At 40.3% G+C, this 18,880-nt stretch overlaps 1 protein-coding gene across 3 annotated transcripts in view; it reads right to left on the bottom strand.

The window, feature by feature from the left end:
* LOC111140235 (dishevelled associated activator of morphogenesis 1) overlaps positions 1-17,531 on the bottom strand; it is a 96,742-nt gene extending 79,211 nt beyond the window's left edge. For all 3 annotated transcript variants that reach the window (XM_022492564.1, XM_022492568.1, XM_022492561.1), the window contains exon 1: positions 17,334-17,531. In XM_022492564.1, coding sequence (XP_022348272.1) covers positions 17,334-17,516 — 183 coding nt within the window. In that variant the 5' untranslated portion in view covers positions 17,517-17,531. The remainder of the gene's footprint in view (positions 1-17,333) is intronic.
* Between the last annotated feature and the right edge of the window lie 1,349 nt (positions 17,532-18,880).

Here is an 18,880-nt window from a genome sequence, read left to right as displayed (position 1 = left end):
AAAAGTGTCACGATTTTTCCTTTTTTTGATTCCCAATGAAACCACCCAAATTTATGCTCTAATAACCATTCTGTCGGCTCCTGGCAGTAGCCTCCCCACTGTTCCTTCTTGCCTTCTCCACCCTCCCCACGCACACGCAGAATTCATTAAAGCAGCCGTACTTAAGCTGGAGAGAACCTCAGCATCATCTGGGGGGCCCCTTAAGTCATTGATCGCCCAGAGTTAAGGATGGAGCCAGTGGGAGCGAATGTGAACATCTGAGCATCTAAAACGTTTCCAAGTGTGGCTGATGCCACTGCTCTGGGCGCACTTTAAGACCCGCGCCTTAAAAATCGAGCTCCTGTGCGGTTTTGAGCTCCCAGTTCAAAAAACTTCATTAGTTCCACACACTGACAAAATACATTATGTATTCCTCAGCCTGCCTTTGAGGTGTCCCATTTAAAACCCCAACTTCACTTTGCAAAGCTTGCTACAATTTAACCCTCTGCCCTTATTCTGTTACCACCTACATGTAGGGCCCAGCCACTCAGAGCCCGATATGCTGTGAGCTTCCTGGGGAAGCGGCTCATCTCCTTAAGTCTCTACTTCCTCATCTCCAGGATGGGCATATCATTCCTCTTGCAGGGCTATTGTGAAGATGAGCAACATGGACTAAGTATGGGGTAATGCTTGGCACAGGGCGGGTAGCTGGGTGGCTGCAGTATTGTTATTTCTCTCATCATTTACACATAGATCAGGTGCTATTTTCTTTTAAGAGCAAGGTAAATAGTTAAGTCACTAAAACACACACCCATGTACTATGACACCCTAAGTGCAAGAAACTAGTTAAGAATTTTAACAATGAACAATCAGGGAAGGAACAAAAGATATTTACAGAAAATCCCACTGTGAGGGAACATGCTAAAAATGTTAAGATTTTTGCATACCACTAGTATATATGTGAAGTGATTATTTTTCTTACTTTCTTCTTTTTTTAATTTCCTGTTAAGTCATACTTGCTCTTACCTATTGATGAATGAGGAAAATACTGTGACATAAATCTCTTCCGGACCACTGAGGCTTTTCTTTGGGTGGGGGTGGGGGGGTAGGTTCAGGTCAGTTATTCAAACAGCTCAATAATATGGCGCTTACTTTGGGGAAAAGGTCCGGGATTTGTGAGAGAAAACAATACTACTCCTGTAACAGCACTGTTTGTGCTAACTGAGCAGAGGTATAAACAGGTAAAGCCTAAAACCTAGAAATTCACAGCAAAGAGTATTAATAAGTATTAATACTATTGTATTTTGCTCTTAGAGGTAGAATAATGCTTCACAGTTGAACTAGGACTTAGAAGCAGATGGTTTTAAGGAAAAAGAGAATTTCCAGAAAATTTAAAAAAAAAATTTAATTGCTACAGGGTCGTTGGATATAATTTTGAATTACAGTAAGAAAATGGGCAGGGGGTAGTGCCTGGGTGGCTCAGTCAGTTAAATGTAGAACTCCTGATTTTGGCTCAGGTCATGATCTCAGAGCCATGAGATCAAGCTCCATGATCCTGAGCATAGAGCCTGCTTAAGATTCTCTCCCTCTGCTCTTCCAACCCCCCCACTGCCACAATGCTTTCTCTCCCTGTCTCTCTCCCCCACCGCAAATCAATCAATCAATCAATCAATCTTTTAAAAATATTACAATTTAAGAAATTTAAAGAAAAAGAAAATGGGGAAGAACTAAATGGATGCTGATAAAAGTAAAAGCTCACAACTACTGAGCACCTTCTGCGTGCTCAGTAGTACTGTTTTATATGAATTAATTTATTTTCACAACAATCCTATTAAGTGGGTACTGTTACCCCATCTTCCAGGAAACTGAGTCCTAGCAAGATTAAGTAGCTTCCTCAAGGTAACTAAGCTAGTAAATGGTGGAGGAAGAGCTGGGGTTGGGACTATTCTACAGAGCCCACATTCTTAACCACAAGACTGTCCATTCTGTTGATCATTCAGCAGGAGGTAAAATCACAACACTGATGCAAGTATGAAAATGTATCCATCTGCTGCACTCAAAGCCTACTGAGTGTCCACGAGCAAAAAGAGGAAGATACTGTCAGCAGCCACCCCTGAGTTCCAGGTCTGGCTCTCATGGGTTATGCAACCTTGTGCAAGTGACTTAACCTCTGGACTTCAATTTCTTCACCTGAAAAATGATAATGATAATATATATCTGACAGAATTGTCTCAAGGATTAGCTCATGCAACCAAATTTTGTTTTGTATTTATTAAGTGCCAGGCAATGAGCTAGGTGCAAGGAACAAAAAAGTATCACAGAGCTCATATTCTTGAGTGAGAATAAGGGAAATCAAATAATCTCATGAACCAGGATACGATCACACAGGAAGCTGAGCTCTGACAGTCTGCCTGTTGTGGGGAAAGGTAGGGCAATAAAGACTGCCCCAAGGAAGTGAAGTGAAAGCTGAGAGATGAATAGGAACTAAATAGGTTAAAAGCACAGCAGGCAGCGAACAGTAGCTTTGAAGGATACTATGAACTTTGGTCTTTCTCTTAAGAGCAACCGGAGGTCACTGGCAGATTCTGAGTAAGAATGACATAGATTAAATTAGATAATGGCTGGGAGTGCCCCGGCACAAGGCCCAGAGTGTAATAAGACCCCCACCCCTCCATTCCAAAAGTATCTCTGCTCTGACTCATTCCATTTTAATAATACGGCTGAATCAAGCATGCAAGACTCCAAGAGACTATCACGGCCTTAGAGATCAGTCAACGCTTCCTCGCTGTCCTACCCATTCCAGGACCCTGGCCAGACATTACAAAGATGAATAACAGACCTTGATTTCATGGAATTTAAGAATCTAGTTAGGAAGACAGGATGATAGATAGAAAGCTTCAGTCGTTCCCTTTCTTTTCAGGATAAAGTCCAAAATTCCTCAGCAGGTAGGTAGAGGTCCTTTGTGATGCACTGACTTATCCCTTCTCCTTTTCTGCTGCCACCAGCCACCTTTTAGCACTTCTGGTCACAAGTTGCCCACTTTTTAAACTTTTGCACCTGCTGTTCCCTTTTTTCAGAAAGCCTTTACCACCATATCTAAGGATCAGTCCCATTCATCCAAGCTCTGTCAAGGTAGCATGCATTTCCCTCCAGATGGCCCACCTTCACTCTCCTGGATGAGCCGCTCCCCTATTCTTGCCTCCGCTTACAGCACTTACCACATTGCGACTGTCCCATTATTGGCATGTCTGACTCCTGTCCTGGACTCGTGCCCAGAGGGCAGGAACTGAATTTGTTCTATTCATCTCTGCCATTAATTGACTAATTATTGTTCTGAAACAATATGTGACATGGCTGGATTGCCCCCTCCCCACAAAAAAGTAAGGGGAGGGCACATGGGAAAGCCGGGAGGAAGAAAGGGAGGGACGAAGGGAGAGGATTATTGTAGGATAGAGTAATCATCAGCGTATTTCGAAGATTAACCCCTCCCCTTTTCTGGGCAGTAAAATGTACATACAGTGAAACATACAGATCTTAATACATCTTCAGTTTGGCCAGGGTAGGCACTGAAGTGGCTGTAGCCCTCTACACTTGAGAAACTGATTGTGTCATCTCACTCTCCATTAGCAATAGATGGCAGCTCTAGTTACCCCACATTTTCACCAAAATCTGGTGCTATGTCTTTTTAATTTTAACCATCTAGTTTATTTGAAGAGTTATCTCAATGTAGTTTTAATTTGCATTTCCCTGATAACTGGTGCTGAATATACCTTCTCATGTGGCCACTCCCACGTGTTCTTTTGTGAACTATCCAAGTCTTCTGCCCAGTTTCATTGAGTTACCTGTCTTTATTGCATTAGAGACATTCGTTACCTATTTTGGAAACAGCTCCTTGGTCTTGGGTATATAGAGACTATTTCTCCTAGGCTATAGCTTGCCTTTTTATTTTGTTAATAATCTATTTTGATCACTACATATTTTAATTTGAATGATGTCTAATTTATTAATCTTTTCTTCTAGAGTTAGTACTTTTCGTCTTCTCTGAGGGATCTTTGTAACTTGCAGGTCAAGAAGTATTCTACAGTTTCTTATGGAAGCTGCCTAGTTTTAGTTTTAGCTTCTGTGTTTGACTCTTACTCCATGTCTCCTAGACCTGACTCCTGGGGTCCTTCTTTAAATACAGAATGGCTGGATGCCTTTTGCCTTCTCTCTTTTCCAGCTACTGGCACTCATTTAGATATACTTGTGGACAAAGAGGACAATAAAATCACAGTTGACAGAGGAGGAAAAAGAAAGTCATACAAACTAATTTGAAAGCCACCTTGACATATCAGGTCCTTCAAACTCTGACATCACTTCAAAGTAATATTATAGATTACAGAGATTTTTCATTTTGACACTTAATCCAAATATTGAAAAAGGCAATCCTGGAAAACAAAGCCGGATCACTTTATCTCAGTACCTCTTTAAATGAGATTTTTAGAAAAAGTACATCTATGGGGCAGAAAGCCAACAGGTGGTTGTCTGGGGCTAGAGGCAGACGGGACTGATGCAAATGGGCAGGGTGGTTGGAGAGGTTCCGGAGCAGGACGGTGGCAATCGCTGCACAGCTGTATCCATTTCCTAAAACTCACTGAACTGTACTCTCACCATAGGTGAATTCTATAGATCGTAAAATTACATCTCAATACTCTGCTAAAGAAAGAGAATCAAGCTTGGTTGTTGGAACCCTAAGGAAAAGAAAAAATTCAGAGTAAATATAACCTTGGGTAAACCATAAGGAAGGAAATTTCTGACTGAACCAAATTTCTGATAAACCAAGGAGATGGCTTAGAAGAGAACCTGATTGGGGGGGAGGGGATGTAAAGAAAAGGAAAAATGTGGTCCACTTTAGGATAAGTCATTTGCTCTGGGAACTGTTAAAATTTCAGACACAGCTTTTGTTTGAAACCAAAGATCACTTCCCTTGAAAATTATATACGGATTCTATTAATATGCATTCCATTTAGACCAAGAGATAGTATTTCCCCTAAGGCCCCTTAATATTAAATTAAATGATAAGTTAAATTTAATGATAAATCCTCAAGAACCTTCTCAGTTTGTTTTTCATTTTTCCCTACTGGTGGCTCTACAGAAAAGTGTTGGCTCCTCTGTGTCTCTGTGAATTAATAAGCAAGTTTTCCATGGAGATTAACAAATGTAATTAGCCCAAATCCCAGGCAGCATCCTGGAGGCTCCTAGATCACCTTACTTTTTGTTTTGTTTTAAAATCATGCTAAGTCAGATATTATTTTGGGGACTGTCAATTAATGCCAATACAAGCAGAACAGATTCAGCTCCTACTCCTACACCCCAGACTTGGATAGCCCAGTGACTTTCACTGGCCACAAAATTTTCTTTCATATTATGCCTTGTTGGACAGAGTTTTAAGTTAAATGAAGGAAAATAATTTAGCCAGTGATAAAAGGAGAAACATTCACACAAAGCATCATTCCTCTTCCCCTCTGAACTCAAGCTTCTTGAAAACTAAAACCAGCAAACAAAAGCCTATAGGCTTTTCTTAGAGAACATACCATGTTTTTAGTATCTTCATAAAATATATATTTGATATATAGTATCTTGGAAAAAGGTATAAATGATACACTTTTTATTAAGAAGAAAGTACCTCTGAGAGAAACCCAGCTGTGGGAACTAAAACTCTAGGCTTCATCACTAACAAAGCGTATTATTAAGACCCACTTCTAAAAGGTTCTGTACAAAGAAATCTCACTGGTCCTACACTCCACAGAAGCAGGCAGCACTGTGAAGAAATCTATATAAATCATAAAACAATTGGTACAGTACAAATAAATCTAAGGAAATGGATTGATTTGCTAGATAAAGCAAGGGAAGGAATTTTGAAAAAATATACAATAAGGGTCTTGAATGAGTTGAAAGAGCGCTTTTCAGAGACTTAGCTAAATTGAAATAGGGAGTTATTTATAAAACGTCCAAAACAATATTGAAAGCATTTACTCTTTGAAAATCCACCAAATCAATACATTTCAATGAGCCAACAAATACGTTTCCAGATTACAAGAGAAATCTTTAACAAAGGAATTCTGGATTTCTATTTCTAATGAGTCAAGCTAACTCTTCACACACATACTAATGCATTATGCGGAGGTAGACGGACATGCAATTAATGCTCTGTCGGGGCAGGGAGAGAATAAAAAATAACGAGGAGACAAGAAGCTAAGACAGGTCCTGGGGTCACCCTGTCAATCAACTTACTGCTTTGTATGCTTTTGTTTTTGCTTTTTAGTGGTCCTTGACCAGGTAACCAGCCATCTGACTCAATGTTCAGACCTCACGAAATTTCTAATTATTCTTACTCAGACAAAGCTAACTTTTCTCCTTCAAACTGCATATACTTCAGGTATTTGCCCACAGCATGGAGGCCCAATTCACCCACCCTGGCCCTACCCACCAGACTTCCCCACATACCCAGGCAGCAATGCTCCAGGTCACTTCACGTACACCCTAAGTTAGCCCTTGCTGGATTTAACCCTCTCTGTCATTAACCCTCTCCCTCCATCCCATAACTCAACAGCACCAGAAAAAAGTCAGATGCTCGGAGGCACAAGGGACTAGGCCTTAAGTCATACGACATAGTGATAACTATAATGTCGTGGGGAAAAAGGCCAAATTAGTTTTACAAACCTAGAGAGAAAATGTACTGTTAGGCGGAGACATTTCATCAAATGTATGAACATCTAACCCCACCACAGCAAGTGACCGTCACATCCCTAAGTCACAGATTGCCAATTCAGCTCTTAAAATTTAACCACAGTGACCCTGAGAATAGTCCTTTACCTTCCCAGCGGTGGTTTGAAATCTGAAAATGACATTCCGTATTAGTCATTTTAAAGAGAAGTACATTCAGTGACTTATTACCTGCTCCTAACCAGTCAGGAAAAAGATAAATGGAAAACAACAAAGTGCTTTAAATCCCAAAATGGATGTGTACACACAAGAGAACCTTGAAGGTTTTCAGCCGGTAAGATTTCTGCCAACATTCTTAGTCATTACATGAAATACCACAATATGACTCACCTACACAGTCATGTTCTCTGTGTCTGATAGACATGTTTTCATTCGATATATAAAAATAAGAAGTGAGATCCCACAAGCAAAGGCTGACTAACAGAAATAATTTTTAGTTCTTAATACTAATGGTTAAGTGTTTTATAATATTTCCTTTCCTTTCTTTAACAGTAGGCAATGCAAACCATAACCAGTTTGCTAGACTAAACCTGCTACTAAACCTGTAGGCTTCTCATTCAGCTTCTCTGTGTTATTACAATCGGAAACTCATTAGAGCAACTTTAATTTTTAATTAGTATACATCACCAGTAGTGTTGCAGGAATCTTAAATAACTCTGTTCTAAGTATATGTTAAAATCATCTCCCAGTATCCATCCAGCCACCTAAATATCTAAATATCCAGTTTTTACATCTATAATCTGGTAGAACTTCTGTTGACAAGGCTTAATACAGAGAATTTCTAAGCAGTGTTTCCCTAACTGAATGCATGGAGGGACTTCATCTCGTGGGACAAAGAACCAGCGTAGAGTTTAAATAAGTTCCCCTTCCCTCAGTGACACCTGTACTGCTCTTGCCAGCCCAGGCCCTTCCTGCACCGGCTCAGCAAGCTCTTCAGAGACTTTCTGGCAGCTCAGTAGACACTTAAGTTTTATTTGAGTCAAAAGACATTTAGTAGAATAGGTCTCTTCCCACACTGCGGCTATTTATTTTATCAAGTCACTTATGGTAGAGAGACTGGACAGGAAATAATTCTCAAACATTATCAACCTTGTCCTCTCCAGCTGCTACCCTTGCTGCTAGACACTTTGGTGCTCCCATATGAAGAATAAGACTAAAGAGAATGGTTAACAGGTGGATGGGGGACAGGAAGGGCACAAGGATCAGCCCAAATCTATCACTTCTACTTTGAGAATAATTCAGAATATATATACCCAACCACTGGAGGATTCAGCAGTCATGAATTCACGCACATATGCACACACATACACATTAAAATAGTTACTGAGCATCTCAGGTATTAACCTTTAGTAATTCGTTACTCATCCAGGCCACAAGCATTTACTGAGTACCCACTCTGGGCCACACCCCACTCTGGGCCCTAGGGTTCCTGAGGATGAAAAAGCCAGATTACAATGCCTGTGTGTCATTCTGTTCTCTGAAAATGTAGAGGTGTCTATTCATAGATGGATTAACATAATAAGTGTCCACATGGGAATAAACTCATACCATCTGATTGTTTAAAAGATGGCAAAGGACTTGGCTTTTTCTTCTACATCCAAGAAATGCCCATCTTTCCTATAAACAACCTGTATATACATTCTAAGTGAGCTTTCAGTTATTTGGTTTAATTTAATTCTTAAATATTCCACTGCATAATGAAAGAAACAGCAGCTGTAGGGTGTTTCCAGTGGATTCATTTAAAATTGGACAAGAGGAGAAAAACTACTACATTTTGAAATCTTGTTTTCCAAAAAATATACACAGATGTGGTTCTTTATCCATAAGCCAAAAAATCATAACTAAAACATGTAACTGGTACTGGGCTCCTATAACACACACCAAGAAAGTGTCTGAAATTCCTGAGTAATTCTGGGAATTGAAGATGGGGGGCGGGATTCCAAGTACAGTGGATAAAATTGAGAACAGTTAGAACTGAAATACACCACCCACATACTGGGCATTTACCTCCCACAGGCCATGTGACATATGTTTTATATGAACAAATGATGTTTCGATGAATCCCAATGCATTGATATATATTCTCATGCGCAGTTATTTATACAAACTACCAGATTGTTCTAGCCATTACTGAAACACATTTTCAAAATTACACTCAAAAGCTTACTAAACCACATGACTTGTGGAGATGAAATTATTTTCCCAGTCTTCTAAAACCTGGACTGATGTATACGGGGACATGTAGAGAGTTGGCAAGTCAATATTGGAGGCTGACTTTGCGTAATTTGCACATGGTAGCCTGAGGATTAAGTTAAATAATCAGATTTTAAACTGTAGTCAAAAGCTAAGTAGGTATATGCTGCTCAGTCTCTTTAGAATTCATAGTAATGAAATTCATCAAGGCCAAGGCGACTTGTAACTATTATCTAGCATTATTAGCTCAGAGATGGTTTTGCAGCCATTTGTATTAAAAGAAAAAGTAAGTTTTCATGTTTCTTTCCTCCATCTCTCCACAATCCCCTTCCCATTTCAGTCCCTATAATCTAAATTAAGAAACACCCAGAAATAAGTGTATTGACTTATAACAAAGTATCTAACATGGAGTCAAAAATCTATACTTAATAGCCTATAGAAAAGGACACGTGGAATGATCTTGGTGAGATAAAACAAAAATTTAGTACTAGAAGGAATAAAATGGTTTTGTGATTTTACCTTAAGCTTTACTGTTCTAGTGTGGTAAATTAGAAGACAAGAAGGGAACTTAAGAGGCCTGCGGTCCACCTCACTGTCTTTAACCAAACAGGGCCTCCAACCAGTACAAAGAAATGTAGACTATCCATTGGGATGAAGATCTACTGCCAACCCTACTTTGATGCTTAGAAGTAATTTAATGTTCTGTTCAGAAGTATACAAGCAAGCAAAACCACCTACATTAACAGCACCCTGTATCACAAATCATTAGTTGTTTTCAGGGCCAAAATAATTTGTTCATAAAGTTCTGGGTTTGGGATCATTTTTTTGGGTCATCTGCAAATTGACCGTGTATTGGCAGCCGTTCACATCTACTACATAGGAATTTCAGCACTGAACACATTTAAGATCGTATCTGCTTTCCCACTTACCTCTGTGATGTATTGCATATTTTCATACAGTTCTAAACATTTTTCTATAAACTCATCAAGTAAAGGTATCCAAAAATGCCACAGAGTCAGGGGAAGATCTGCTCAATATATTTTCTTCTTCATTGTCAACTAACCATGTCCTTTAGCTAAACAGAATTTTCTCATTGACCATTATAGGTTTGTCAAATGAAAAGAATTTTAACCTCATGGAAATAGAACAATTTTAATATCAGTTTTTTCACTGGATTCTGCTTTTTGGCTTCCAGACAACTGAACACTTTGAGACTATTCTAACATTTCTTTGAAGTCTTTATACGGTCTGATTTTCTCTGCTTAATTACCAAGCAATCCTTTAGACTCTAAGAAACAATAGATTAAAACTAGGATTCCTTATAACCAGTTTTTTTTTTTCCTCCTTCAATCAGGTTAAAATTAAATGTTCTTGCTACCCAATTTTTACATCTTTTTTTGGAGACAGGGAACTGAATAGCTCCTATGAGAAACTTTCTATTCTTAGTCATGGCCTTAGTGTGAAAGGCAAGTTCTAAAAACAAAGAGATAAAAAGTGTTGAAACTTGTCATCAATTCTAGTGATAATGGAAGAATTTGTATTAAAAAGAGCTTAAGATAGTCCTAGTAATAAAAGAAATTATGTTAGCAGGCTGAGAAGAGGAGTAAAATTTCACATAGCTAGGAAAAGAACAAAATTTGTACACTGGTAAATCTATAAGACAAATTTGGATTCCTGTAGCTCCTTTCATACCAAAGTGACTTCAGAATATATTGAAAAATGAAAAGATTACTGATGTAGATTCCCAAGTGAATTCAGCTGGCACAGCTTACCTTGACTGTGAATTCATCTGACTCTGATATGTCAACTAAATTCTCTCATTCCTGCTATCTTCATTTCTCAAATTCTATGCTGGCTACTAATGTCCCCAGGAATCAGTAATAATAAAACTGACCTATAGTGAGTAATTGTATTTATGAGGATACAAATCTTCCCATCAACCTATGGTATCCATCATCGCCACGTTCCCCACAGAGATTTGATTTTCATTGGCAATGCTCAATAGCATAAATGGTAGTTTTGTGATCAATTACAAATTTTTTAATAAGTTACTTTAACATAGTTTACATTTCTTAGAAGGCACAGCACTCTATTATCCCAAAACATTAGACGGATTGGCCAAACAAATGAAGACAAAGGAGTGGATTCAAAAGAAAACAGATTAACCAGAAAAATGTAAAATGTAACTGGTCACATTTCAGATTTAGGAAAAGTTGGGTCCATGATGCATATTTCCAACTAGTCATAAATTCATAGTGATGTACTTACTGTATTAGAAATGAAAGCTTTCCTCTAATAAATCCAAATACAGAAAACAATGTGTGTACTAGAAGAGTGGAGATTTGGTGCAAAACACTTCAAAACCATAACCAGGTTTGCCCAAAACCTGGTTTCTCACCTAAAATCTCTGCCAGGCAAAGCAGTTGGACATCTGCATGTTCTATAAGGCAAGAGAGCTGAGGGAACCCGTTAGAAGACACCAGTTCCAAAATCACTGTTGCTGTGGAATAGTCTGTAGGAAACCCTTAGCCCACCAGTTCCTGGTGTGTGGAGTCTATGCACTGGGTAGAAGAGCAGAAGGGGCCTCCTCCTAATTCTCTCTTCCCTTTTCATTTCAAAACTAAAGTACCCTGAGGAGGTATACGTTTCAGCAAGAAAGCATCTCATCTCAACAACTGGACTCAAGTGAAAACAGAATCTATTCAACAAGACAGGACACCTTTTGCTAAACTTACCAACACTTCACCGAGACTGCCAAGAGCAATGGTTATTTTGTATATGCAATCAGACAGCAAAATATTTTGCTGTACTTTAATATGTTTGGTTTGCTGAGGAAACTATAAGAAAGCAGAGATACCTTCCTCTCATTCAAATAAGAATCTAAGATATATAACTAAATCAATAATACAATCATTCCCATCTCCTTTTCCAGAACCTCTTCTCAGAAGCCTCTGATTTCATGTTCCATCTACACTCAGCTTTCTGTTCCTTGAGCCTTCTATGATTTTTCTCACCTCCCAGCCCCCTACATATGCTGTTCTCACAGTCTGTAACACTCCTCTCTCCACTTTGCCTGGATATTCCTACTTGATTTTTGTCTTACATAAAATGAAACTTGCCCCAAAGCCTTCCAAGACCCTTCCCCACTAGGTTAGGAATCTGTGGGGTTTGGGAGCGTCAGCAAATAGCAAGTTTGGAATTCACTGACAGTTAAGCTAAGGAGCCAAGCTAGAAAGGAAATCAAATATCTTCTTTTTCATGAATGCAAGTGGGGTTGGAGAACCCAACTTTCACCTGCAGACAAGTGGCCTTGCTGAGATTTCAGTGCAGAATTAGACACTTACCCACCAGCAGTACAACTGCAGAACTCCCAAGGGGGCTCACTCCTAGGAAATTCATTGCACCAAGGGGCACAAAATGTGTTTCCGGAAAGCAGGTTGATTCGTAGAGAAATTGAGGAAGAGAGAGGGACTCAACTATGCATATCCCCAAGAGGAGCTGGAAGAGAAGCTAGGAATTCCTGGACAAGAGAGCTAGGGTTATACACAGGGAACCTGTGAGTGGGACTCCCTCTTTGTGAAAAAAGGGGAACTGAACGTGCTTCCCCAAAAGTATACACTGGGGAGAAGCCCCTCATGATCCTCGGGCACACAAGGTAAGATTACGTGTTCAGTTTCCCCCACTAAACCTTCGGTCCCACAAATTCGTGAAGAACCATGACTGCTTTGTTCACCAGTTATCACATGCATACACCCCAAAAGAAGTGACCAATTAATGACACATTTTTCTCTTCATCCCAAAGGAAATCTTCTAACATTGAAATGAAAAAGTTACTTGAATAAGAACCACTTACAGAGTTATACTGCCTAGGAGTCTTCAAATAGGTTGACGAAAAAAATCTAAGACCTTTAAGAGCCCATGGAAAGACCATAGCTAAATCTTATCTTATGGGAACAGTATTGAGTCTTGGGTTGGATATGCTCACAGTTTGTGGCTAAAGCAAAGGACAAAGCAGAAAAAGTGGGGTGAGAAGGTGGGGGAGGTAATACAGGAAAAAAAGGATTGATGCTTGAAAGGCATAAAATACATAGTTAACAGAGATTACATAAGCTCTCAACTGAGTATTTTTAAAAATATACCAAATCAGTTAAAAATTGTTAGCACAGAGGCTATTTCTACTCACAAAAATAAATAATTAATTAGTTTAAAAAATGTCCAAGTTACATGCCCTCAGTTCTCCAGGAGCTATAAAATAGCTTTAAAATCAGCAGGTCAATCTGTAGGAAGTAATAACAAGTGTTGGCACAGATGGGGTCAAACTGGAACCCTCACACACTGCAGGTAGGAATGTGAAATGGTGTAACCAGTTTGGAAAACAGCCTGGCAATTCCTCAGAAGTTAAACATTATGTTACCATATGGCCCAGAAATTCCACACTTAGGTCTACACCCATGAGAACTGAAAATCTATTTCCATGCAAAAACTTGTATATGAATGAAGTTTACAGCAGCAATATTTGTAATAGCTAAAGACTGGCAACAACCAAACGTCTATCAACGATGAATGGATAAACAAAATGTGGTACATCCATACAGTGGAGTATTATCCAGCCACAAAAGGCCATGAAGTACTGATACACACTACCACATGGATAAACGGAAAAGATCATGCTATGCGAAAGAAGCCAGTCCTGAAGGACCACATATCATGTGATTCCATTTCTATGAAATGCCCAGAAGAGGCAAATTCACAGAAATGGAAGTGCATTAGACGTAGCCTGGCTGAGCTGGGGAGAAATGAGAAGTTGACAGTTAATAGGGAAGGGAGCTGCTTTTTGATGTCATGAAAACATTCTAAAATGTCTTGTGGTAATTGTCACACAACTGTGAATATACTAACAGCCACTGAGTTCTACACTGTCAATAGGTGAATAATATAGTCTGTAAACCAGATCTCAATAAAGCTGTTATTAAAAAAAAAAAAAAAAGATACGCAGGCTTTTGGACTGGGGCCTCCAGGAACCACTACATCCTGAAATTGGAGCAAGTCTGACTCCACGGCCGGCAGCCGGTGCTCCTCACACCCCACGTTCTTTACAGATTCCCATGGCTGACCTCCCATTCAGCTCTGCTTTACTTATGAGATGATAAGGTTGCAGTAAGCAATTCTGCAACCTACCTGTTCAGCACCACGTTTAAAAACATTAATTGACTGCGTCATCAGAAGAGGCCAAGGAAACCAGCTTGTAACAACCAACTGTGATGAGAAGCTTCCCCTGCAACTTAGGACCCACACTGGCTCACTCACAGCAGGCAGATTAGCTTTCAAGAAGAGGAAAACCTGGCATATCTGCTTAGGGTGTTGTGCCCAGGAAATACCTGAATGACTTCCCATCCCTCTCACTGCACTAGAATATGGAGTGTAAAGCACCTAACAGGAAGCAGCCTTTTTAAAGAAGTTATCTTCTTTACACCAAACCTCTCTGAGATACAGTACTATCCTCATTTCCTAGGCAAGGCAATAAACTTAAACTCCAACAGAAACCATCTTATAGTGGCGCCTGGGTGGCTCAGTGGGTTAAGCCGCTGCCTTCAGCTCGGGTCATGTTCTCGGGGTCCTGGGATGGAGTCCCGCATCGGGCTCTCTGCTCAGCAGGGAGCCTGCTTCCCTCTCTCTCTGCCTGCCTCTCTGTCTACTTGTGATCTCTGTCTGTCCAATAAATAAATAAAATATTAAAAAAAAAAAAAAGAAACCATCTTATAGGAAGTAACCACAGGTTGCAGGGTGGTCCGACCCCACATGCCAGGCGCTCCCCCCCTTCCCCATGTGGCCCTCCTTTCCTGTGCATGGGCAGAGGCAGAAGTGCTTCTGTGAACACTCAAGAGAACCCAGGGCAGAAGTTTCCAGTGGCTTTGAACCCACCTCTCTTGCCCCAGGACACCCCTGGCCATTGGATGGATTTGTGGTCTAAATTCCTGAAGTCAGGAATAGATAGAAATCCATCCGTCACTCACCAGGACAGATACAAACCTCAACATAATTTGTTTTGCAATGGTTTCAGCTTAAAGTTCTGGTTTGGCATTGGCTTTTTAACAACTAACAGCTGCAGGCAATTTTCACACAGAATAAAGACATCAATAAGGCAGAGAGTGGAATTTTCTCCCTTATGAATACAGAACAATGAGCTGTCTTCAAGATGTACGTGGAGCTGCCACCACCCGGGCTCTGGCTTCAGGCTCGTTTGGAGAGTCTGATGGAATACAACTGAAAAGACGGTGGATGTCGGTGCTTCAAGGGTACTAGCTCTGCCCTCCAGCTCCACTACCACCAAGAAGGCCTTCATCTATCAGCGACATCTATCTCCTTAGGCTGACTTTTGGTTTTAAAATACTTTAAGTGGGAAATAAAACCAAGCCTGTGAATACATGTTAACTGCCCTTCTTTGCAGCCCTCATGGTAGATGACTCACTGCCTCTCTCTGGAAGAGGATTATGTGTCCTCAAACCCCCCCCCCCGCCACGCCCTCCGCCCAGTGGCCTCAGGAGTGGTCATGTGATTTTCACTGGCCAAAGAAAAGTGGGCAGAAGGGACATGTACCATTTCTAAGCCTGACCTTAGAGCCTGCTAATAGTTTACCACATCTCTCCTTCCTCTTCCACCAGGCTTGGGTCTTGGCTGGAAGATGGTGAGGAACAGAATCACAGCTGACCCACAAGAGACATGCGGCATTAGCAAGTGATAAGCCACTGCCGTTTGTAACCACTTAGGGTTTGCTATCACAGGATGAACTAGCTTAAGATGACTGAGACAGCCATTAACACTGACCCTCCCCACTTCTCACCTTCAACTGCTCCTCACAGCTCACCTCCTCCAGAAAGCCTTCTGTGATTCCCTCCTCATCACCGTGTCCTCACAACACATCTATACACAATCTACGTAGAGGTGGGTTGTACTTCTTTTATGCCTGCATCAGTCCCCTTTTGCTACTGAACTATCAGCTGTTTAGGAGCAGGTTCTAAATGTTTTCCATTTTGAACCTCCCGAGTAACACCCAGAACAGAGTCTCTGCATGAGAGTCAGGAGAGGAGAGAGATTCCTTAAACACTGAAAATATTCATCAACATCATAACATACAAACATGCTGTCAAGAGCCAGCTCTTCTCTCTCCCAACCAATTCTGGTTGGTAATAGGCCTGTTAATCCACTCAGGAGACAAGAACTCAAACATCAGCTTCACAGTACCCTCTCATATTGGCCTGACTCATACGATAAACTTACAGGTAAATTCTGGTCTAGAAGAGCTGAACTTGACCTGATCAGTTCAGATATCACCCTTGGAAGGCAGCAAGAAAGCCTACATTACTTTCTTGACCTAAGAATCATGCCATATGGTAGCACTCTCTAATATCTGTTGAATGATATAAATGGTCTGATGAGAACTAACTCCATTACAAAATGCCAGTGGTGATGAAGGGAGGATAGAGTACTCATGTAACATTTATTGAGCACCTAATGAGGACCAGGCATTGGGCCACTCCCACTATGTAAATCCTTCTTAGATACTACATCAAACTGGGAGGAGGCATTATTTCTTTTCTCACATTCCAGAAAACAGGCTTATATGCTTTTTCCATACTTAAACAGATAGTAAAGTCAGAACAGTAATTTGAACCAACGTCTTCCTAATCCCCATGCCACTACCCTTTAAACTATGCCATAATATCCCCTAAAACATAGAATGGAAAGAAACACTACTTCAGAAGTGCCTGAAAAGCCAAGCTCAAGAGAGCACTTATATCTTTTGGTGAATGGGTCCTACACTAGATACATCTCTCACTTCAGTATAGTGGATTCTAAAATATGACAGGATCTATAAAAAGTTTCCCACAATAGTTATTACTGCAATCCTATCATTAGGCTAAATAATTACACTGTACTTAAGTAATAATGTCTTTCATCAAAGGATCCAGGACAGGAGGAGGAGTATGACTAATTTTTAAAAAGACATTAATACTATACACTGAGAGTAGGGGTAGAGAAAGCAGGAAGGAATTGTGGAAGCTGTGAAGCAGACGAGGGAATTCTTTATCCACACAATATAGACTCAGACTGGAATGGGGAAGAATAGAAAGAGCCACTTAGGATGCAGTTCTGCCACATATTTTGAAGACCTAAGGTCTAAATCTCTCGACTTAAAGCAAAGCCCTTTGATGTAGCAATGCTACCCTCTTCTTTCTCTTCCTCTAGAGGCTCCGTGCTCACAGCTGAGGTGCCAATATAAAGGGGTCATTTCACTGAAGAAGGGCAAGCCCATGGTTAACCAAACCAACCATGAACATCTCTCTCCTCTCCCTCCTGGCTCCCAACCACCGCCAGGAAGGAAGCTGGGGACTCACCACAAGTTCACTAAACATGACGTCCAGCTCCTCCACAGGGGGCATGGGCAATGCTGGCTCCATAGTCTGAAGCGCAAAGTTGCTATCATTTCGCAGCCGATAGGTGATTTCTGGGTGATCATTATTTCGGAAACAGCAAAAGATGAACGAGATCCCCCGTCCACCTCTCTTCCTTGGGGCCATGACTGAATTCTGTTCTATTTCTTGAAGGGACTAAACTCTGCAAAAAAGAAGACAGGACATGGTTAAGGGTGAAAAAATGGGTAAAACGTTGTTTTTTGTTTTAAGTCAGACCAATTCAAGAAAGAGACCTCTGCACTGGAGACAGCTGATATGCCCCTATAGGGCACAGAGAGGACAACCCCAGGAGGATCTGGAGTCTAGCTGGGCAAAGAGCACAGTCTTCTATTCACTTGTTGAATGTTTCCTATGACCAACTGCTGAGTAAACAGTACAACCCTACTGTGCGTGCCGCAGCACATGCCCCAATCGCATTGGGCTACTGGCCATTCTTTGCCTATCACATGCTCTTTCTTGCCAACCCATCTTGTTCTTTAACTCTCCTGCAAGAATGACCTTCTCTTCCTCACACCCCTAAAGGATCTCTTACCCTTTAAAGCTTGATATCAGTTTCTTCTTTTCTACCTTCCCAAAGTAGAATCAGTGATACGTATGCTAAGGCCTACCTATTCATTCCAGCTCATATCACATTCTAAGTTCCTTAAGAGAATACGTTCCTGTTAGACCACGATGAGCTCCAAGTCAAGGGAAGGAACTGTGTACATCAAGCAACTTGTCGGCACTCATGCCCTGCACAGTGCCAGAGAGGAAGGAGGCACTCAGTTACTGTTTATCTTGTTGAATAATTTAAATTCATAACAAAGGAAGAGTAACCTCACATGAGCTAGAAGAGTCATAGATATTCAAACAGAAAAGATCAAATGAGTTCACCAATAAGGAGATGGTTACAGTATATTCACATAATAGAATACTGTGCCCTCATTTAAAAACAAGGCATATGTATATGTAGATATGGAAACATGTTGAAGATGCCATATGCTATATATACTACAAGATTACATTTTAAAGAATTCATATACATACTTATGAATATATATAAGAAAGGGCTAATAGTAGCTGCAACCTCTAAAATAAAAATAGGGGACTGGAGAACTGTTCTTTTTCATTTTGTACCCTTTTGAATTTGAATTTCTACTACAAAATTACATTTTTAATGATTATATAGTTTAAGATTATGATTATACATATTGCCTGGGGAAAATTCCCAAGTTATACTGACTGTTAAGTGAAAAAAGCAAATCAAAGAATGATATGTACAACATGATGCCATATGGCTTTTTAAAAATAATCTCATACAATGATATAAACTCTGGTAAAAGTTTTCATAAATAACTATGATTTACAAACACTTCTAGAGTCAAGATCTCTGCTTACTTAAAGGATAGTGGTCTCCGGAGGGTGGCATTTAGAAGTCTTTGGGATGGGAAGGGAGGGAAATGTTCAGAGCAGCATGTCCCTCGTGTAGC

The sequence above is a fragment of the Enhydra lutris genome, unplaced genomic scaffold, assembly GCF_002288905.1.
Source record: "Enhydra lutris kenyoni isolate GAN:26980312 unplaced genomic scaffold, ASM228890v2 scaffoldscaffold4, whole genome shotgun sequence".
Classification (NCBI taxonomy): domain Eukaryota; kingdom Metazoa; phylum Chordata; class Mammalia; order Carnivora; family Mustelidae; genus Enhydra; species Enhydra lutris.
Note: the sequence above shows the minus strand (reverse complement) of the source record. Positions and strands in the feature narration are given on the sequence as shown.